The sequence below is a fragment of the Pipistrellus kuhlii genome, unplaced genomic scaffold (assembly GCF_014108245.1).
Source record: "Pipistrellus kuhlii isolate mPipKuh1 unplaced genomic scaffold, mPipKuh1.p scaffold_m20_p_2, whole genome shotgun sequence".
Lineage (NCBI taxonomy): Eukaryota > Metazoa > Chordata > Mammalia > Chiroptera > Vespertilionidae > Pipistrellus > Pipistrellus kuhlii.
The window spans coordinates 17977890-17999685 of NW_023425515.1; the positions used below are offsets into that span (position 1 = coordinate 17977890).

General features: G+C 46.0%; 2 protein-coding genes across 5 annotated transcripts in view; one reads left to right on the forward strand and one right to left on the reverse strand.

Annotated features, from left to right (window-relative positions):
* Positions 1-619: 619 nt before the first annotated feature.
* Positions 620-11241, reverse strand: SHOX2 (short stature homeobox 2). Of its 2 annotated transcripts, none has more exons than XM_036445563.2 (5): positions 10764-11241; positions 7512-7720; positions 5020-5077; positions 4602-4690; positions 620-3014 (listed from the first exon to the last, which is right to left on the reverse strand). In XM_036445563.2, exons 1-5 carry the CDS (start codon positions 11125-11127, stop codon positions 2721-2723), a joined length of 1014 nt encoding a protein of 337 aa, XP_036301456.1. In that variant the 5' UTR covers positions 11128-11241; the 3' UTR covers positions 620-2720. The 2 variants fall into 2 exon arrangements, with proteins under 2 accessions (XP_036301456.1, XP_036301457.1); XM_036445564.2 differs by having other exon boundaries at positions 620-2978; positions 10764-11240.
* The window catches only part of RSRC1 (arginine and serine rich coiled-coil 1), a 306716-nt gene continuing 295866 nt past the window's right edge, over positions 10947-21796 (forward strand). Inside the window, exon 1 of one of the 3 annotated variants that reach the window (XM_045583635.1) lies at positions 10947-11052. Coding sequence is in view for 1 of the 3 variants with exons in the window: in XM_036445565.2 (XP_036301458.1) it covers positions 15302-15473 (172 nt within the window). In the remaining 2 variants the exon portion in view is untranslated. Of the gene's footprint in view, positions 11053-14025; positions 14047-15219; positions 15474-21796 lie in introns of those variants that run through there. The other 2 variants (XM_045583636.1, XM_036445565.2) reach the window with 2 other exon arrangements.

Sequence of the window (21796 nt, forward strand, 5' to 3'; positions counted from 1 at the left end):
GCTCTTCGGTGTTCTGATGGCTAAGACCGGCTTTTCCTGATGAAGGTCATGGTCCCGGCTTCTACCTTTTCCTAAATTTAACCAAGCCGAGAAGCTGCGTTGGTCCAAAAGTCAAACTGGAAGGCGAGGTGCGGATCTGTCCTTCCCAGCGCCTTGGTCCCCCTCCTCGGCTCTTGCCCTAGTCCCCCAAACCATCGCCTGCCCATCTCCAGGGAGGCTCGGCGACTTGGGACTGAGTATTAGTTATGCCACAATTAACCCAAGTGGATTTTGCGCCGCGCGATTCCGCTCCTCTGCCTACCCAAAGTGTCTCCCAAATAAACCTCTTCAAGGGCCAAAGTGCAGCAAAATGAAGAACAAGAGTCCATCTTGGGGAAGGGACTATTCTATTGTTATTTTTATATATGATCTGTTCCTTTATTGAATTGGTGTAAAAAAAATAAATCCGGGTTCTATGCCAAGTGGATGTCATGGGGGAGGGGGAGTTTGGTTCAGTGTGGTGCCACAGAGCCTCTGTTCTCAGGGCCCCTTGATGGCGGCTGGTAGGAGTGGAGGCGAGCGCTTTCCAAGTTGGTGGAATCATCAACAGATACACATTCATCAGCAAGGAAGAAGGAAAGACTATCTAGGATAGTTTAATAACAACAGGAACAAAGATGACGCGAACCCCATCAAATGAAACAATACTATTTTCATTCAATTGATCGCAAAGTGTCTTCAATGAATAACTTGGCACTTATTTAAAAGGTTTTTGTTTTTTTTTAACAGAGGTGAAACCGAAAACATTTTGTACCGACAATACGTCATGGAAATAACAGCATCTTCTTTTGTTTAAAATAACTTAATACACTAGAAAAAAATATGGCAAATATAAATAATTTTGTTTTCATGGAGAACAAATAGTTACAAAGCTCAACCGCATACTCCAGTTCAGTGAAAAGAGCTTTTCTTCTTTCTTGTAAATAAGAATGCGGGGAAAAAAAACACACACACAAAACAAAACTAAGGAGGCTTTCTAGAGAATTGGGATACAGGTTGCTTTAGTCCAGGGTATCCCATTTTGAACAGCTACAGGAATTGAAACAAACAAAAAAGTACTTTAATATACACCTTTGTGAGATAAAATGCAGATGTCGAAAGTCAACCATCAGTTCACACATTATAGCCAAAATAAACTTTGTTCGTGTGTATCAACATATTTTACAGAAACCTAGTGCCTGTATCTAGCTGGGTTTTGCTTAAGGTGAGTGGGACAGGATAGAGAGGGGAAAAATAAAGCAGAGCCCTCCAATAGGACTTCAGGGAACCAGCAGGTGGGTAGACAAGAAAAGGGGAGGGGAGGTGGACCACTGAGGGCCGCCTATGGGCACCATTTGAGGTGCTGTACCTTCGTTATTTTTATTTGGTCTTCTTTTGTTTTGTTTTTTCCTTTCCCCACATTTTCTGCCCATCTCCGTTTTCTTGGGACAATCAGAGTGTCAAGTTTTTCCCTTCCAACTTTTTTTCTTTTGTCCCCAAGGATCAGGGAAAGTATATATAGATAGATATAGATAGACATCAGTTTCCAGATGCTTTTGTTATTGTTTTTCATACTGAAGATGAAAATGAAGTAAGTACATGTGAGTAAGCAGGGAGGGGGGGAGACACCATCAATGGAATAAAAGTAACATGCAAACCGGAATTGACTGCCAACAGCCTGGACAGTTCTGCCATAATTTCCTCAGAGAAATCAGTTTGTGGTATCATTTTTTATTCGTATTAATATCAATTTCTTTCTCTCCTTATTTTTATACTTTTTCCCTCTTCTTGCTCTTCCATTTGTGGTGGTTTTTTGTTTTTTTTTAACTCAAAGTATCTGGTTCAACATAAAAGGAGGCCCGCCTCTCTTATCAAAGTTCTCGTAATTAAAATGAACTTCGCAGAAAAAGGTCAATTTCAAAACCTGTGAACTTCCCAGCTGCGCACCTTTTTTTTTTTTCTTTTTAAAATCTTAACTCTTTAAATAAGTATACCTCTTCCATCTGGGTTGCTTTATTTGCCCGTGGGGGCGGGCATACACTTTTAAGTTGGCCACTCCCCAACCACCCATTCTCTCGAGATTCTTCCAGGTGATTTTTCCATATTTTTAAACATACAAAATACTTTCATTTTGTGTGTGTGTGTGTGTGTGTGTGTGTGTGTGTGTGTTCCTTGGTTCTCACTCCGATGTTAGCTTCTTTCCAATCGTCATCAGAAACACGTTCCCTTTCTCTCTTTTTTTTTTCCGTTTGTCTTTTCTCCCTTTTTTTTTGTTGTTGTTGTTCATTTTTTTTATTATTATTAAGAGGATTTTTATTTTTGAGCAAGAGTCCATCTCTGCATCTTTGCCAGAAGCCACACCATGGTGTCCCAGCACGCCCTTGTCCAAGTTCTCTCCTCCAGAACTCCCCCAAACCCGGCCCTGCAGAGCTGAAGGCCAGGCCCTCTGGACAGCCGCGTGGTCAGCACAGCCACCGAGTTGACGCGCCTCGAGGGATCGCAGGTCCCGCGAGGAGTCCTGCCCTCCGAGTCCAAACGAAACGCAGAAGCGGGCAAGGGGGCGATCAGCCGGGCGGGCGGCAAGAGGCTGGGTTCCGGGGGTGCGGAGAGGGGGTGCGATGGAGAAGCATTGGGGTGCGGAGGGCGCGCGCGCGGGGGGCGCACGCCAGGCGCCACCGGGGGCGCTGGCGGCGGCGGCGGCGTCACAGCCCCAGGGCGGCCGCGTGCTTTTTGGCTTTCAGTCTGAGATCCGCGATGCTGGAGTTCTTGCTGGTGGTCTTGGCGGCGGCGGCGGCGGCCACGACGGAGGCGGCGGAGGCCGAGTCGGCGGCCAGCGTGGCCAGCGGCAGTCCGAAGGGCGGCGCCGGGAACATCATGTAGGGCGCGTGCGCGGCCAGGTGCGGGTGCAGGTGGTGGTGCGCGTGCGCCACGGCGCTGTCCAGCTGCAGCTGCGCCTGAACCTGAAAGGACAAGGGCGTCACGTTGCAATGACTATCCTAGGGTGACAACAGAATAGAAACAAGAGCATTAACGGCGTCTGGCGTGGCGCAGGCAGGCGAGGGCTGGGGCGGGGATGGGAAAGGGGGCATTTTGGCTAACCTTCTCAATCAAGTGACTGGATTCTGGGGCGCCCACGGGGGAGTGACTCCCGTACCCCTGAATCTCTGCAACTCACTCAGGCTTATCTCCCTAGGCCCCCCAAGACGCTGAGACTGCAGGAATGTGGCCGCTCCTTAGGGGGCTGGGCCCATAGGAGAGCCACGTAGCTATTATTACAAAGCATCACCCTCCTCAAAATAACAAGGGTGTACTGGCAAAACGGGGTGAGGGCCAGCTACCCTCCTCTCTGGATGTTGTCATACACATCTAAGCTCACTACTAAAGCACTTAACAAGTGCCAACAAGCAAAAGACAACAAAGCAAGTACCAACAAGCAAAGGACAAAACTTTGTAAATTACTGCATCTTCATCACAATTAGCACAATGGTTGGTACTTGAAACTCCTGTGAAGATTATCTGGGGACCTCGTTTCAGTGCAGATTCCCATTCAGAAAGTCTAGGTTGGGGCCTAACTCTTTGAATTTCTACTCATCTCCCAGGTGCTGCTGATGCTGCAGACCTACAGATCACCTTCTGAAAAGTGAGGGTCTCCTTTTAAGACCCCTTTCTCTTTCCCCGGTCATTCTTTCTGGCTTCAAAAGCCTAGCACCATGATACCAGAGTCCTGTGGTGCCAAGAAGAAAGCTAAGAACGCCCTAACACTAACCCTCAATACATCGGTGCACTCATGTGTCTTCCCAGTCTAGGACACTGGCAAAGGAGAACTAATTCATGACTTCATAGTCCTACCAAGCAGGGGTCCTGGCTGAGGTGGAAGGTTAGTCAGAGGCTGGGTGGGAAAGGATTGAGCCTTTAGGCTTGGAGAGTGGGGAGTTCAGAGCACGGGGAGTTCCCAGGATTAAATCATTGCTGTAGGCTGTCCTTTTAAATGTAGTCTTAAAAGTTTCTTTAAGGCTAGGAAAGGCATTGCAGAGGCAGGGCATCCCTGGGAAGACCAAGGCAAGGCTTCCTTCTCTCCTAAAGATGAAGCTTTGTTTGTAGACAGCTTTAAAAAATCAAGTCTGAGCAAGAGAGTACTTTTATTTATTTCCTTTTCTTCTGTCAGAGACAGTTAATGTGACTTTACCTAGAAAAATATTTAGAGAATTGCCTCAGAAACACCTTAGGACTAACCTCTGTATTGGATCTGACAAAATCTTAATCAAAAGGCTTTTCCTTCCTCTCCCCAAGCTCCATCTTTAGTGCATTTTTAAAGGATCTGTTTCTGCCCTCAGGCCTCTCTGGGTTTCCCAGGAGGACAGAAAGGACCAGACGTGTGGCCCCCTGACACTCTACAGGTTTTTTTTTTTAAAGGGGAGAAGGTCCACTATATCATCTCAAAATTGATTCTTCAACTGCGTGGACACCAACAACTGGGGCTTACAGAGAGGGGGATGGTCAACAGTTCAAGCAAACATCCGGGTGTTTTTACAGTTAAAAAAAAAACAACAAAACAAAACGGGTTGAAACTGGGCTGTACTTGCCTGCTGAAATGGCATCCTTAGAGCACCTACATTGACATAGGGTGCAACTCTACAAGCTTCAAACTGGCTGGCAGCCCCTATGAGGACGCCTGCAAAGAACAAGGGAACAAAACACAATAACGTGAGATGAATATTTCCAATATTGTTTTCCAGGGTTCCAAATGGTAGCAAGCTAGAACTAATCCCTTTGGAAATAATCTCTTATCTTCCTAAACTACTGCCATAATTAAAATAAGTCGAACTTCCTCCCAAACGTTAGGACTCTCATTAACTGCCTTCAGAAAAGGTTTTTAAGCAAGGACCATTATTATTTTGAGAAGATTTTTCTGCATTTGTAATAGAAATATTATATTCCCCACTCTTTTTTTTTTTTTTTTTTTACTTAGAATACCAAATGTTCTTTGTCTGAGAACCATACCTTTATGGAGTTGATTTTCTTGTTTTCTACATTTAGCTCTTCGATTTTGGAACCAAACCTACACATTGGAGAGAAAATATATAACCTAGATGTTATGACTCAAAAAATATTTTAATTACAAAAGTAGACGAAAAAAGAGTAATGCTTTAGGCACAAACTATGAGATGTAGCAAGCAACCTTTGAATTAATAGAACAATCTCAATTTCCAAACTTAAAAGTGTATGTGAATGATAAAAATATATAGATTTCATATACTTTTGCAAGATGGTTTATTGGTAAATTGCTATTAGTCCTGGTTTCATCTTTCTACATGACAGAGTTCCCAAGGCCTAAAACCCTTGCTGATACCCGATACCAAAGTGATAATGGGTTTAGATGTTCGCCCAGTAAGACCTGAGACAAATGTGCTCATTAATTGTCTGTAATATTAATTAGCTTCATCTTCAAGAAAAACCAAACACCAAAGCAAATAGTGACTCTTTTTTTCCTCAGGGCTGTGAGAGGGGGATGAGAGTGGGGGAAGAGGTAATTAGTGTCATAAAAGCCTCACTACAAAGAAGTTTAGAATTTCTCTGTTCCTCCATGCAACAGAGTGTAACACAGTAGCAGAATAATTGTACTATTATCATGATAATCTAATTTGCTTCTATAGAAATAGCCCATGCTCACAGTTAGGGTAGTAGAAAAGCATCCGGAAAATAGCTCAAAAAATGTTTTTAAGTATGAAAAAATAAAGATAGGCAATAAATCACTTCTTAGGAGAAAAAAGAGAGAGAGAATATTGTGTGAAAGGGGTTGGAGTATGAATTGAGCAACTCCTGGATACTCTCTTCTCCCAGCTATAACCTTCTTAAACAACCTCGCCAACTTCTAGAGGCAATCGGACAGACTTTTTAAAATTCAAAGAAAGCTTGCTTTTTTTTTTTTTACTCTGATAATACAGCATTATGTCCCAATAAGATAGCATATTGACCGATCCGCCAATTTGTGTTTTAAAACACATGAAAGCAAAATATCGCTTCTGAGCTTTGTCTTGTTTTTAAAAGCAAGTGTCATCGTCCATGTAAATCTTCAAAAATTCCCCTGCCATTTAGCGTCATAGAAGGGCAGATTTCATGGCAGGGTGGGCATCCTTTGTGCAACTCACATGGCCTGAGGCTCCTTGCCTCTTCCCCCGCCCTCCCTCGTAGAGTTGGAGCTGAGATACTAATGCTCATAACTGTAATAATTATCATCGTGTCTTTAAGGGGTTGCTGAGCCTCTAGAGATCTCAGAACACAGAGCGAGGCAGGGGAGGCTTAAAAAGGAAGGCTCCGCTGTTGATGCTGTGATGACCAAGGCAGCCTATTATGGCTTCTCCCCTTCAACTCCACTGCTGTTTTTGTCCTGATCCTATTACAAGACGCGGGGAAGCCCCCTAAGAATTGCATAGTTCGCTGCAGATGGTGGTCTCTGCGCCCAGAGACCTGGGGAGTATCTGTTACAGTGATACTTTGTAACAGCTGCAGATGTTCAGGCCTAAAACTGCTCCATGTGTTCAAACAAATAATGACCATCCTTTTCTCCCACTTTATTATTGGAGCAAAATGCAATCTGAAACATTTAAAATTTGCTCTCCATAACCCTAGGGTATGTATGCATGGATGCATATACATGTTCAAATGAACCGCTTCCCGAAGCAGCCTACTCTCACCCTCAGACCAGAAGAAGCAAACAAACAAACAAAACCCTAGAAAACAAAAAACAATCCTAATAGCATGAGATAGGGTGCTCACTGGGGTCGGAACTTCGAAAAATGTCAACGTTAAGATCTGGGGGTTGTTTTAAAACCAAGTTTCTGTAGGTTGAGGTTCTGCTGCTTTGGTGAAGCGAGGGAACAAAGAGGGACCAACATGCATTTATTTCTCTGCTGCTCCGCACGCGCACGCAGTTTGAGATCAACTGCTAAGGGCAGACTGTAAATTTCTGCATTTAACAGTTGCTAATTTTCTTTATAGTCTGTACATCTATAAACCTAATTGGCACATCCGCTTGGCAAACCTAGACCCCGGAGCAGACCCTCAAGGAAACCCAACTCCAGCGAACAGAATATTCGTTGTAACTTTTAAGACATCCCGAAGATAAAACGTTTTCTGTGGGATATTTTTTTAAGGCTTATAAAAGTAGGCCCATTAGGATTAAACCACATTAAAGACATCATGAGGCGAGGGGGGGTGTGGTTTATAGAAACTCTGGGAGCAAGCCCAGCACAGCTTTCTTCTGCTGGGAACATATGTTGGAAAAGGGTGAAAGGGAGGGGGGGGGTGGGTAAGAGAGAAAGATGGTTTGGGACTAAGATCTACTTTGGAAAACAAGACCTCTATTTAGGACACCCCTTCCTTTCTCACCAGCCTGCACCTTTAGAGTGTGTCCAGAAGGTCGCCTCTCCAGCCCCTGGCGGGTCCCTCCTCCCTCCCTGGAGCCTGCCTCGACCTCCTCACAGGTCACAAACCTGCACTCGGGCCTCCGACAGCCCCAGCCGCTGGCTCAGCTCCTCGCGCATGAAGGCGTCAGGGTAGTGGGTCTCATCGAAAAGCCTCTCCAGCTCATTGAGCTGTTCCAGGGTGAAATTGGTCCGACTTCGCCGCTGCTTGATCTTGGTCTGGCCTTCGTCCTCCATCCCTTTCGCATCCTCTTTCCGATCCCTCAGCTCCGGGGACACTGCATGGGGCGCCACACACACACACACACACACACACACACACACAGATAAAAACACAACAAATCCCATTAACCAGATCTGTCTCCAGACCGATGGTGGCGGATCCTGCCCCCTCCTGGAGTTCCTGCCCAGTCCCTCACCCGGCCCGGCCCAGAGGAGGACGAGGCTCCTGGAGACGCGCGCTCAAGATCAACTCTGGGTGGCCGCCCTCGGGCAAGCTGGGCATTCACCCACCCATTCCCCTGAAACGGCGGCCTCGGCTCCCCTCATTATGCACCCCCACTGTTCCCTCTCTCTCCTCCGAACACCAAATCCCTTTCGCCCACTCCCTCTCTCCCACGTTCCTACAAAAATCAAAAGCGTCGCGCCCCGCCCGGGACCGAGCGCGGTGCGGGCAGGAGGGCGCGGGGAGACCACGCTCGCTCCGGCCTCTCCTGCAGAGAGCGCTGGGCCCTTCTCAGGCCAATCGCCCTCCGTCTCTCTTCCTCCAACTTGCTGGTCTGATTTGGTAACACTTGGGCCAAAGGGGCGCCAGCGGAACAAGACCCTCGTGCAGCGCATTTCCAGAGAGTCTCCTCCCCGGGAGCCCCAGTGCGGACCCAGGGCGCGGGCCAAACCCCACCGGCCATCCACGGGCGGCCAGGCAGTCCTCCTTGTCCCCCGCCAGCCGGACCTCTGTCGCCGGAGCAGAGGCTTCCACGCCATGTTGGCAGCCTGGAGGGCTGGCCGACCAGACCAGCCAGGCTGGAAGGCGAGAGGCAGCAGCCCGGCCTCCCGCGTCTCGGTTCGCGGACCTGACGGCCGCCTGGGCTCTCTCCCCGCTGCAAAGGCCGGCTGAACCCTGAATGCTTCAACCCGCAGAGATCAACAGGTTCAAGCTGAACATTCGCGATCCGCGGTTTCTAGGTTTCTATTGGTCGCTCAAAGCCTTTTTTCATGCTCCACCAGCTCGGATGTTTAATAAAATAGGCATCTTTTTTTTTCCTCCCCCCTGCCCTGGTTTTGCACACATCCGTTGCTATTTTCCTACCCTTTCTTCTCCCCCCTTTAAAAAAACAGGAGCTCTGCAAATGTGAGCACACCACGGAGCTACCCAAGGGATATATGGCTATATATTTACAGGGGCGGGCAGAAGTAGGATGACAGTTGCCATTCAAATACATAATGCAATAGTTGATAAATAGTAACACGAGAATAAAATGTTCGCGGACTCACCGCTGTAAGCCTACTTTTGCCAACTGCTGTCTATCAAGGCCAAGTGGCAGCAGCCCGGGGAGTCATCTCCACCACAGAAACTGCCCTGCGAACCTTCACCCCATGAGCCTGAGTCGGAGACTCAGGGGTTTTTTGTTTGTTTGTTTGTTTTTAAAGCGTCAAAGCTGAGTTTAGATAGAAGAGGCTGTTTGAAGATTTCCCCAGCCTTGTTAAGTATCATTTCCAAAAGGGCGGGCCTGCAGAGGAATTAATGGAAAGGAAGGACCCCAGGACGGCAAGCTACCTGGGGGTTCAGACCTTATCACCTCTCGGTGCTGCTCGCTGCTGCACCCAGGGCCCAGCACTGCGGTGGCTTCACCAGGGCTGCAGGAGGCTGCATGGAAGCATCAGGCAGCTATGCCAACACTTTGCAGATTTAAGAGAACCTGGGGCAGGGTCTGGTGGGGGGAAGAATCGCCTCTAGATCTCAGCCAGGCCTGCCATGCTTACTGCTGTGATCTTAAGGGATGCCAGCATGTCTAGGTCTCAGAGTTCGTTTTGTGGACATGTGTCCTTCCTCCTGGAAGGAAGTGGATAACATCGTAGCAAGCGTTCACAGCCAAGTTCATAAAATATGTCCACTCACAGTGTCATAAAATTTAAATATGAAAACACACTCCAGACACTGCCCAAGGTGTTGAGAAGGCTGTCTATTTTATGTCATCCACCACGGGTACCCTCGCAAACTTAAGAAAAAGATGTCCACGTTTCCAGCTGATTAATAGGCTTGATATAATCTTTATTTCGTCCCCCCAAATGCCCATTTATTGGCCTAAACAGGAACCAGACCGTGTTATAAACAACTTAATTGCTTGCCTAAATATGTGATTCTACGCATGTCACATATTTTCTTAATTGGAAAAATATGGCAGCACACCAGTTACTGCAGGGACCAAGTGCCAAATTAATTTTATTGTTGAACTCCTCTGAATTGGCACAGCACGCTCTGCCGTTTAGATAAAGCCGTCTCCTCGCACTCGGCTGGCACCGGGGGCTTCTCCGCGCACAGAACCCGAGTCCTGGGTGAGGCGAAGCGGTAACGGGATTGTGTCAATACCAAAAAGCAAACAAACAAACAAAAAAAGAGGAGCCTCACACGTCTCCCACGACACACACAGCACAGGCTGGACCTCAGCTCGCCTTGGCCTCGCTCTACCTTCCACAGCTCAGAGAGAAGGCCAAGTATGGCTCCCCGAGACCCGGGGATCCCCAAGACCCAGGGATCCAGGGTCTCTGCCGAGTTCTAGCGGTTCTTTGCCACGGTCCCAAATCCCGGGCCACCGGAGGGTGACATTTTCTTCTCTCTCTCTCTGTCTGGCTCCTTTTTCTTCTCTCCTCTCTCCCCTAGAAAAGGAGTTCTCACAAACTCTAGATGCTAACCTTGATCCCGCCGGCAGTCCCCGCCGCTGCCAGGACCCCCGCCTGCGCCCGGCCCCGCGAACTTCACCGTCCGCCCGCTCCGAGGCCCTGTCCTCCCGCCGCTGGAGAGCGCATTTGGGCGGAGTGGGAACGGCGGGAGCCTCCATCCGAGAAGGGCGCGCACCATCCCCAATACGCCCCCTTCCCTCCCCATAGACACGCGGATCCCACCCGCGACCATGCACACTACCGGACTCCCACCACCACCATCACCCCAGCTTCCAAAAACTGGGAGCCCAGGACCCTCGCCTCGTCCCGGCCGTCCCCCCGCCCACCCCGCACCACGCTGGGCCTTGGGGGTCCTCTCCCGCCTGCGCGGAGTTGGGAAGGCGGGAAGGGGACCCGGGGCCGGGGATCGGGGACCGTTACCCTCGGTGAGCCGCGGGCTGCCCGGCTCCCTGCTCCTCTCGGCGGCGCCCATGTCCAGCTCGAGGGCCGGAGAGCGCCCTCCTCCAGCTCCTCCGCCTCCTCCTCCTCCTCCTCCACCTCCTCCTCCTCCTCCTGCACCTCCTCCGCCTCCTCCGCCTCCTCCGCCTCCGCCGCCTCCGCCGCCGCCGCCTCCGCCGGCCGCCCGGACTGCCGGGTCGTCGCGGCCGGGCTCCGCGCAGCCGCCCGGATCCTTGGCCCCTCGCAGCGGCCCGCTCTCCAGCACCTCCCGGTAGGTGATGGCCTCTTTCTTCTCCTTCACTTTCTGGTCGAAAGACTTGGAGACGAACGCCGTGAGTTCTTCCATCGCCGCCGCCGCCTCTGATGCCTCCCCGCAGCCCCGCGCACCACCACCACCACCGCTCACGGCCGGGCCCCGCTCTTCTTTTTTTTCCTTCTTCTCTTTTTACTGCTCCAGCCCCCCCCAGTGATAACACATCAATGGGGCAGGGGATGGGGGGGAGGATGGAGAGGGGGGAGGAGGAGGAGGGGGAAGAAGAAAGAAGGAAAAGAAGAAGAGAAGGAAGAAGAAAGAGAAGTAGAAGGAGAAAAGTAAAAAAAGAGGAGAAGGAGGAGGAAAAGGAGGAGGAAGAGGAGGAATGAGGAGGAGGAGGAGGAGGGAGGAGGAGGAGGGGGAGGAAGGGGAGGAGGAGGAAGAGGGGAGGGGCGGGGGCCGAGGGAAATATGAACTGATGCTGCTTCCCCGCCGGAGGAGCCCGCTGGTTCAATGGGGAGATCTTTGACAATTCTTCCCTCGGAGGGGAGTTCAGATCTGATGGCGACGCTGCTCTTGAAGTCTCACTATTTATACTTCGCCCAGGCGGCCCCTGGTTCGGAGCGAATTACCTCCCTTCGCGACTCCGAGGGAGCCCCTTCCTTCCCGGGGAGCGCCCGCGCCGCCGCTACCTGCGGGGGGGGGGGGGGTGGAGGTGGGGATGGCGGGGGGAGAGCAAGAGGGAGAGGAAGGAGAGAGGGGGGAGAGAGAGAGAGAGAGGGAGAGAGAGAGAGAGAGAGAGAGAGAGAGAGAGAGAGAGAGAGAGAGAGAGAGAGAGAGAGAGAGAGAGAGATTAAACTGGAGTCCGAGCAGGCTGGGTCTGGAGTGGGAGGGCAGCGAAGGGGAAGGGGGACGGGGAAAGGGGCGGAAGGAGGAGGCAGGTCCCAGGCCGTCCGGGTTCTCTCCGAGCGAGCGCCTCGGCCGCCTGCGCACTCGGCCATTCATCCAGGATTGACAAGAAGCCCTAATTAATTTAATTAGGCGTGGATTTTGCGTCGGTGTCAAGACTTAGTTAAACACCAGGGGAGCTGGACCTGCTCCGCCGGGGCGTGGCCAAGAGGAAACTGACAAGTGCGCGGCTCCCGGAGCGAGTCCGTTATCCAGACTCCGCGCCAGACCCCGCGTCCCCGCCCGCCCGCCCGGCTTCGGGGTGCCGCCCGCCCGCCCGCGTGGCTGCCCGGCCCCTCACTGCTGCCCCGCATCCCTGCCCTGCCCCGCGCCTGGCGCCCCGCAACCCAGTTCCGTATGGTGACCCGTTATTGCAGGTCTATATCCCCGCTGCCAGCCTGACCCTCCCCACCTCCACCTCGCAGCCCGGCACCCTGGCTTTCCCACCCGGCTCGGGGGCAAGGTCCCGCTGCGGCTCCTTCAAAGGCTTCCCGGCCCCGCAGCCAGGGCTGAGCCAGGGTCTCCACCAGCCTCCCGGCCCCGGGGGATTGGTGATTTACCCCACTACTTGCGTCCTGGAGCCCAAGCCGGCTGACTCCTCCACCAACAACCCGGTTGGCCGGTCAATTGAACACGTTTCCCCGAGCAGCTGTTCCCTGACAGATTCCATATTGAAGAGTTTCCTTAGCGCCCCGCCAAGGACAGTTAGTTGGACTTGGTTCCCTCTGGGAGGTTCCAGGACCCTCACCCCGTCTCCCTTGTTACTAAACCCCTGGGGCCCGGCTCTTTCCGACATGAAAGGCAAAAACTCTTCTTTAGCAACCTGGAAAACATTCTGGTTGGTTTCCTGATTTTGAAAAGCAAGTGATTATCCTGCTTTGAATTAAAAAAAAAAAATCAGTCGATGTTAAGTTTGTGCCCCTCTTAATTTTATTGATTGCGGACTATGGAAAAAAGAGATGTTCGCCGGGAGAAAAAAAAGTCTCCGGCGCTCACCCCGGGCTGTTTTAATCGGAACAGTTAATGTGGAAGGAATGACTGTATTCCTGAGTCATTTGTCTGTGTTGTGCAGGACGAAGCTTGCTGTGAGAAGGGTGGCCACACATGTATGTCACATAAGAATATTTGCATATGTTAAGTTATATTATTTGAGTTTGTAAACAAATATATCTCTTCCAGGGTAGCGTTGGGGACGTTTTCAAGCAGTGTAAATGTTAATAAACATGAATGCAGGCTTTCTGATGTTAAAGGGAACTGGGTTTATTTTCTTAGAGCTAGTAACTCCTAGTAAAAATAAAAGCCATGACAAAACTTTGATATGTACATCTTCCATCCATTGGTTAAAGCAACAGCACGAAGTTAACAGATAATTTGAGAAGTTCCATCAGAGCAACCTAAAACATTTATAGAAAAAAAACCACCACAATTAAAACTTAATATATTAGTGTTTCTCGGATATATGTGAATAGAGGCTATACATAACTGTCATACTATACCACTCTTCAGATTAAAATGTTCACATTTGGCAAACTTGAGATAGATATAATACTTTTAAAGAAGTATTTGCCTTATTTTCTCTTGAATGCTGAAGTTATATTTTATTCTTAAAACATTTCACTATTGTTACTTTTAGGAGAAATAATTAAGATTTTTATGTTTCCAGTGCAATAACTTTTAGGTATTAATGAATTATATTTAGTGCTTGCTTTTATTTTATTATGCTATGAAAGAGACTAAAATACACTTTCCAAAGTTATATGAATTTAGGAACATGGTTTTACATTGTAATAACCTTAGTCCTGATATGAGAGGGGAATAACCATAAAAATTTAATCCTTTAAGAAAATATGTTTTTAAGGTTATTGAGCAGAATGACCAGAAAGAGCTCCCAAATTGAGGTGTTAAATACTATTCACAAATAGCTCCAAAATGACCACTTTAGAAGTCTGGTAAGGGACCAAGAGACTCACCAGCTACCTTTCCCCCCCCCCCCCCCCCCATGATTTCTAGGTCTGATCTCAAATTCCATCTACAGAGCTAGAGGGAGAGATGACCACTTTAAAGGTAATCAGAGGAGGTCCAGATAATTGATGCGATTCAGACCAAAAAGATTTTCCTGGCTCTTTGTATATTTAGGAATAATGGTGTTGATAGTTATGAGAGATCTGCAGTGTCTGATCACGGATTCTACTGGCCTAAGGGAAACTTATTTAAAAAAACACACAAAGGTTTTGAAATGATATGCTAATAAATGCTCATGAAGTTCTAATGAGGTTGTTTTATTAAATAGTAAATGTTTTCCGGAAACAGTGTATTGCAAAATACAGTTTTGGTAAAAAAAAAAAAAATTGATAGTAAAGCTCAGTTGACAGCCTGCAGACAGGTATACAAGCTCCAATAAAATTCAGGTCCCTGAGTCCTCCCAGTTATTGAATTATTTAAAATAAACGTGAAGTGTGGTAGTTAGTGTTAAAACGGTCCCTCAAAACTGGTTATTTAATGTACAGTCATTTATGACAAATGTATTTCTGGAACTTATTTTCACCTCTCAAATACCTGCAGAAAACTGTGGTTTGGGTATCTAGCGATTCTGAACGAGTTGGTTCTCGCAGTTGACCCAAACCAAGGCCAACAGTTTATTTATCTCCATATCTTTGCGTACTTATAGTTAGCAAGGAAACAGGATGCTTATGCAAGGACAGATAATTAATGCAATATGAGTTACAGAAAATGCTTAATCGCTTTAATCTTATTGATGTAAATAACAACAAGCACCTAAACAATTTCTCTCCCAGAAGAAATCTCCTTTCCCTGCCTAGGGCAGACTTCCTTTCCACAGTCCTCTAACAACCAGTTACTTTAATGTGAGAAACTTAATTTGCAACCAACCTGTGAGTGCCTTCACCTTCAGGGCAGAAGAAACACCGACTTTGAATGCATTTTTTTTTTTTTTTGCAAATAAATCATTGTATTTTAATCACACACGACTCTATGCAGACACACTCCCATGATTTATTATTTGTTGGGTGAGTTTCCTCTTCCCCCAGCTAGAGATAACCAATTTTGCTACATGTGTCTTAAACCTAACTTCCTATGATGCAGACTTGTTTATACTGGTTATCTGTGACGATAACGACGACTACAAAGGCAGTTACACCCGTCAGCCCCCACCTTTATTTATTTTTAATTTATTAATTTTGTTGTTAGAAGGCAATGAAATAATCGAACAAGCAAAGCAAAACCAACAGCAAACAAAAAATTGGCGGCGGCGTTGGCGATCTATTCCCTCGGCACTCCGAGCGCCTGGTCGCCTCCATCGATGCACTCGGAGGCTCGGCTGGCGCTGCCTGGCGCTGGAACCAGGAAGGCGGTGAGCTTAAACCGAAGCAAGTTCGGAGGACGCCGGCGGCTCCCCTGTTTGAAGAACCATTTCCAAATCTTGCGGCGCTTGCTAGTCTACGGGAGGTGCGATCCCGAAGGCCGGGAGCCAGGTGATGCCCTCGCCGGGGCCCGGGAGGCGGCGCCGCGGCGGCGGCGGGGTTCCGAGGCCTTGCTCCTGCGTGAGGCGGCGCGGGGCCTGCGGCCGCCTGGGAGGCGGCGGGCCGGGGGCTGGTTCCCAGGTGTGCGGCGCGGGGGCCAGTGCGCATGCGTCCCGCACCTGCGGGCTCCGGACCCCGGTGCTGGGAGCCGGGGCCCCCGGCGGTGCCTGGCTTTGGGGTGGTGCCGGGGCGCTGGTCTCTGGCTAGGCCCTGGGTCTGGAGGTGGTGAGAAAGAGTTAGTCCGCTTTTCCTGCGCTTCCTCGCTCGCCCTCGCTACCCCAGCTCCATGGATCTCTGCTTTGGGGTTCACGGACCAGCCTTGGCCATAAGGGCCCGGGAAGGTGCTGGGAGAGAGGCTGCAACCTGGTGCGCCCTGTCCCACCCCGTCCGTGGTCTCTACATTAAAAAAAAAAAAATTATATATATAAATATATATACACACACACATATACATATATAGTTTCTAACATTAAAAAACCAATAATATATATATATATATATATATATATATATATATATATATATATTTATATATATGTTTTTAACTCTATCTCATAAAAAAGTCGATTTTTTTTTTTTTTACGAGAGATAGAGTTAGAAACATCAATGAGAGAGAAACATTGATCAGCTGCCTCCTGCACACCTCCCACTGGGGATGTGCCCTCAACCAAGGTACACGTCCTTGACCGGAGTTGAACCTGGGACCCTGCAGCCCGCAGGCGGATGCTGTATCCACTGAGCCAAACCAGCTAGGGCCGTGGTCTCTACTTTAGAAACACTTTTTCTCCTCCCATTCTTCCCAGCTCACACACTAGCTTGCTGAGAGGAAAAGACGGTGCAGGGTGCAATAGACTTGCCCACGTGTAAATACTCGTACCCACTTTAAGCACTCTTCCTTGACTTCAGGGCTTGTGGCCTTCAGGTTAAAAGTACATGGCTACCCTGAAACCGTTTACTTTGGTGGTTCTAATGCTCTATTACATATGTTGCTCTTGATTTTAGGTCAACTTTAAGATAATTTCGCTCTGAGGGGTTCTATATCTTTAAATGCACACTGGAAGCCTAATCATTTGTTTAAAACTTATTTATTTTTTGCATTTTCGGAATTAGTCATCTAGTTGTGAATCAACTAAACAGATCCTAGGTAGTTAAATTAATTCACATGTTTTGTGTTCTCACCAACAAGTGTTCACGTTGTCATCTTTGACCTTAGATGTAAAAGCTCCAAGTGCAGGAGATATGCAGAGTTCTCAGGTTTAAGGACTGGAGCAGGTGTTACAGGTGCTGGTTATCCTTTGAGAGCCCCGTCTAGCCTTAGAGTCTGTACAGACTCACTGTCTTTGCAGGCAAAGGAGGTTTCCTGCTAAGGGATAGCACTTTCTTACTGTACGTTCTTCAGCGCAAGGGCTAAAAATGTTTGAAGCTGAAAAACATGAAGGTAGACGGCACCTATCAATTGCCTTTCCAACTTGGCCAGTTTCAGGAAAGAAATGTGTTACTTGTTGGAAACCTCTAGTAAGATTGTTCTAGTAGATGTACAGATATATTTTCTGCTTTGATTTTCAAACCATTGGGGAAAAGTCCCATGCCCAGTAATGCTTCAAAAAGAAAAAGAAAAAAAAAAAAAGAGAAAAAGAAAGAAAGGAAGAAAGAAAAAAAAGATATGCTAGTCTGTAGATTTTTAGTTGTTATGGGAGGAGGAGTGTTTTGACAATTCTCTATCTCTTTTGGAGTTTTTTGCTTTGTTAGGCTTGTTAAGCTAGAATTTTACCTCCGTTCTTTTACTGCCTTTGCATAGTTCTATACTTGTTTATGGAGCTCTTATGCTATTATTAACCCCACTTTTACTTTTCTCTATTTCTCATTAAAATGATGGCTCTCTTTTTTTTGACCATGTGTCCAAGATTAAAAAAAATGTAGTTTGATTTACTGATGAATGAGTAGTAGAGAAATAATTATAAACTGTCATATCCTTTAGGAATCCTTGTTCTCTCTAACTGCCTGTTTTCTGAAAAAGATAACTGTTTTTGTGTCTTTATCAATAACTGGACAAAGAAACTACTTGTGTATGCCTTTGAACTGTTTTTTGAATGGCCACATCTTGGGTCCATATCCTCCATCGTTCACCTAAACTTTGCAATAAGATGTTTTTGTAAATTGATGTCCTACTGTCGTCATTACCAGTCTTGGCTTCAGTTCTGTAGTATGAGTAGTTGGGTAAGGTTTGCAACCGTAAGATTCAACCAGGATATACGAATATAATAGAGACCAGAGTTAGAATGTAACACCATTGGGGAGTTCTGTCTCTTTGTTTGTTTGTGTGTGTGTGTTGTTGTTTTTTTTTTGCTTACACATAGGTTGAAAAATAGTTACCTTGTGGGATTCATAAAAATCTGTGCTCAATCATCATTGCCCATATCAGAAAGAGCTACTATTAATCTGTCTTCCCATGCACTGCACCTTACCAAAGGAGTTACATATAAAGAGTTCTTTCTTACTAGGAGTGTGAAATATAAGTTGACCACTATGATTTCAGTGAGCAAGTATATCCAGCTACATGCTAGGGACATTATGGAAATCCAGAGGTGAATATATATTGAGGGCAGTGAATAGAGTTCAACACCTGTCATTGATAGAGAAGACGATATTTGGGTCTGCTTCTGATTTGCTTAGTGTTGACTTCCTTTTCTGGATAAATATTTAATGTTAACCATAATAAAGAATTATGGTGGCTGTTTGTTTTCTCTTACTGAGATTAATATTTCAGTGTAATTTTTTCTGAAATGTAACTATATCCCTTGGGAAAATATTTATAATTTTGTGACAGTTTTTCAAACTTTTATTATTGAGCTCCTAGAAAGAAGATTTTGTATCTCCCACTAACTTTTAGGGTTAAATGTAACCATTCTATTATGGATAATTTATGTTGTTTGAAATTAAAACAAAAAAAAATTCATACCACTCTCTCCTTTCTTTCTTTGGTCACCATCAAGGGACATAACTAGATGTGTGCTTTTTTTCTCTCTCCCTACTTCTTTATGTCTTAATAAGCTAGATAAGAATGGAGAGTGGAAATGATGATAGCTGCCTTAAAGCAGTGGTTCCCAAACTTTTTTAGTTTTAGGATCCCTTTATACTCTTAAAACTTATTGAGACCCCCAAGAACTATTATCTATGTGGGCTATATCTATAAATATTGCTTCACTAATAATTAAAATAGGAAATTTTGAATTTTTATTAATCCACAATAATAATAATACATCATATGGTAACAAATAACAAATTTGATACGAAAAATAACTATTAGGTATAGTAATAATTAATGTCGTTTTCTAATACTTTTTTAAATCGAATTTATTTAAACAATACAACAAAATTTAATCAACAATATAGTTGCCGTTGTTTTCTACTACTTATGCCCAACGCTCAGGAAGCATTTTAATCCCTCTGTTGTAAAATTCTTGTGATTTTGATGCAAAAAATTTGGTCAATGCATTTTTGAGGCATTCTTCATTATTAAATTTTTTTCCAAGAAGAAAGTTTTGCAAAGAACGAAACAAATGGTAATCGGAAGGGGCAATATCAGGAGAATATGCAGGTTGAGGGAGAACTTCCCATTCCAACTGGCGCAGTTTTTCAGCAGTGATTCTTGCAGTATGTGGTCGTGCGTTATCGTGGTGAAGAATTACGCCCTTCCGATTAATCAGCGCGGGTTCTTTTTCTCTTAAAGCTTGGGCTAACCTTTCCAATTGGGCACTATACACGGCACTTGTAATGGTTTGGTTAGATGGTGAAAGTTCATAATGAAGAATTCCTTTAAAATTCCACCAAACACACAACATCACTTTTTTTGCATGAAAGTCAGGTTTTGGCGTGGGCTGCGGAGCCTCATTTTTGTCCAACCATTGAGACCGCCTTTTCAAATTAACATACAGCACCCATTGTTCATCTCCGGTAACAATTTGCTCTAAAAACGGCAAACGGTTTTGACGAGAGAGGAGCGAACTGCAAATTGTGACTCTTTGATTACGGTTGTTGTCGGTCAACTCATGAGGAACCCATTTTCCAAACTTTTGGACTTTGCCAAGTGCACGCAATTGATTGGAAATTGTTTTTTGTGAACAATTTAAAGTTGTCGCAAGCTCTTGTTGGGTAATTTGAGGATTTTGCACCAAAAGAGCTTGAAGAGCTTCTTGATCAAAATTGGACACACGGCCTCGACCACTCTTGTCATCTAACGAAAAATTTCCCTCGCGAAATTTCTCAAACCAACGCTGGCATTTTCTGGCGCTAACTGCATCTTGACCAAGAGCACTAACTACAGATGTTTTTTGCAGCCTCACTTGCTTTTCTTCCTAATTGGAACTCGTAAAGCATGCAGTGCCGAATATGCTCTTCATCCGCCATCTTCTTAGCCCTAGTTTTGCAACAAAAAACAAACCAAACACAAACTTTTTCAAGCAAAACTTGTTAATTGCACTTCACACGTTCTGTAGATACCATGTGTTTGAAGGTTATGTCAATACAAGTCAACGCCAAGCAAGATTTTAAACGAATGTTAAAAAACGACATTAAGTATTACTAGACCCGATATATTTTTCAAAACAAAACATTCTTAGTGAGAAAACTGGCATTGTTTTTCTTTTTTCTTTTTTTTTTAAATACATTTATTGATTTTTTTTTTACAGAGAGGAAGGGAGAGAGAGAGATAGAGAGCTAGAAACATCGATGAGAGAGAAACATCGACCAGCTGCCTCCTGCACACCCCTTACCGGGGATGTGCCCGCAACCAATGTACATGCCCTTGACTGGAATCGAACTTAGGACCCTTCAGTCCGCAGACCGACGCTCTACCACTGAGCCAAACTGGCTTCGGCTGGCATTATTTTTCATTTTTGCAAATCTCTAATGTCTGGCTTAATAGAAGACAGTTGGATACTTATACAGTACTAGAGACCCTGTGCACAACATTTGTGCACTCGGGGGCAGAGGTGGGGTGGGGTGTCCCTCAGCCCAGCCTGTGACCTTTAGCAGTCTGGGGGCCCTTGGGGGATGTCTGACTGTGGGGAGTGGGCCTAAGTCGCAGTAGGGTGTCCTTAGTGCTGCCAAGGAGGCGGGAGAGGCTCCAGCCACTGCTGTTGCGCTTGCCAGCCCTCAGCCCTGCTTGTGGCTGAGCGGTGCTACCCCTGTGGGAGCACATTGGCCACCAGGGGGCAGCTCCTGCATTGAGCAACAGACCCCTGGTGGTCAGTGTGTGTCATAGCAACCGGTTATTTTGCTGTTCAGTCGATTTGCATATTACCCTTTTATTATATAGGATATGCTTCTGTATTCAATCTATTGTGATGAGTTGTTTTGATTGAGGTATATGAAGAAAATCTATTCACACAGATATGGCATAGAAAAATTATATCTTCATTAAGGTATAGTTAACACAATATTATATTAGTTTTAGAAAAAAGTAGTATTTTAATAGCCTTTGCAGATAATTCTTTGATATTACACCAAAACTTGATAAGTGGTAGTTTCTTAAAAGTTGGTCGTAATGTGGTATTTGAAACCATATAGGTGATCTTTTCATACCTTTCCAAATTAAAATCTTATAGTTTGTCTTGCACTGTGAATGCATTTTTTTAACTATGCATGATTCTGCGACATGATGCATTAACCTGCTGGGAAATACTGACCCTTTGCATTACACATATCTTCCAATGTTGCTACCCTTCATTACATAATATTTTTAAAAAATCACATTTATTAGTATCACCACTGATCTCATCATCACAGAAATCTTTAATACTGGCAAGCTATCAGTCTCATGATAGTAGATACAATTTACCCAAAATTCTAATTTTGGCTTGAGAGCTCAAATTTTATTGGCAACAAATATTGTTAATTTTTCTTGAAGTGAAAGACTCGTTCATTTTTGAGAAAATGTCTCTCAATATGCAAGTTTGAATTATCAGAGTCCTTTTAAGTTGTAGGTCATGATAAGAGCAGCCAGTTCAACTTGCAGTTCAGTTGCCCAAATGCCTTTTCTCAAGATAACCATCATTCTTCATTATCCAGCAGCAGTTATGTGTGTTTCCCATTTTATCACATAGAATGTTAAAAGATGTTTGCTCAAGAGTTGAAATTTAATAAAGTTAATGCTTTTTACTACTTTATCAAGGACATTCTTAAGTGATCAAGTGAACTGCTTTTTAAAAATTCTTTTTTGTTGAAAGTATTACATATGTCCTCCTTTTCCCCCTATTGACCTCTTCTAGCCCGCC

Coding starts and splice junctions, on each gene's coding strand:
- SHOX2 (XM_036445563.2), bottom strand. CDS start 11,127: ATGGAAGAACTCACGGCGTTCGTCTCCAAGTCTTTCGACCAGAAAGTG. Junction 7,721..10,763: donor CAGCCCGCGGCTCACCGAGG/GTAACGGTCCCC, acceptor CGCCCCATGCAG/TGTCCCCGGAGCTGAGGGAT. Junction 4,691..5,019: donor AGAAAATCAACTCCATAAAG/GTATGGTTCTCA, acceptor TGTTCTTTGCAG/GCGTCCTCATAGGGGCTGCC.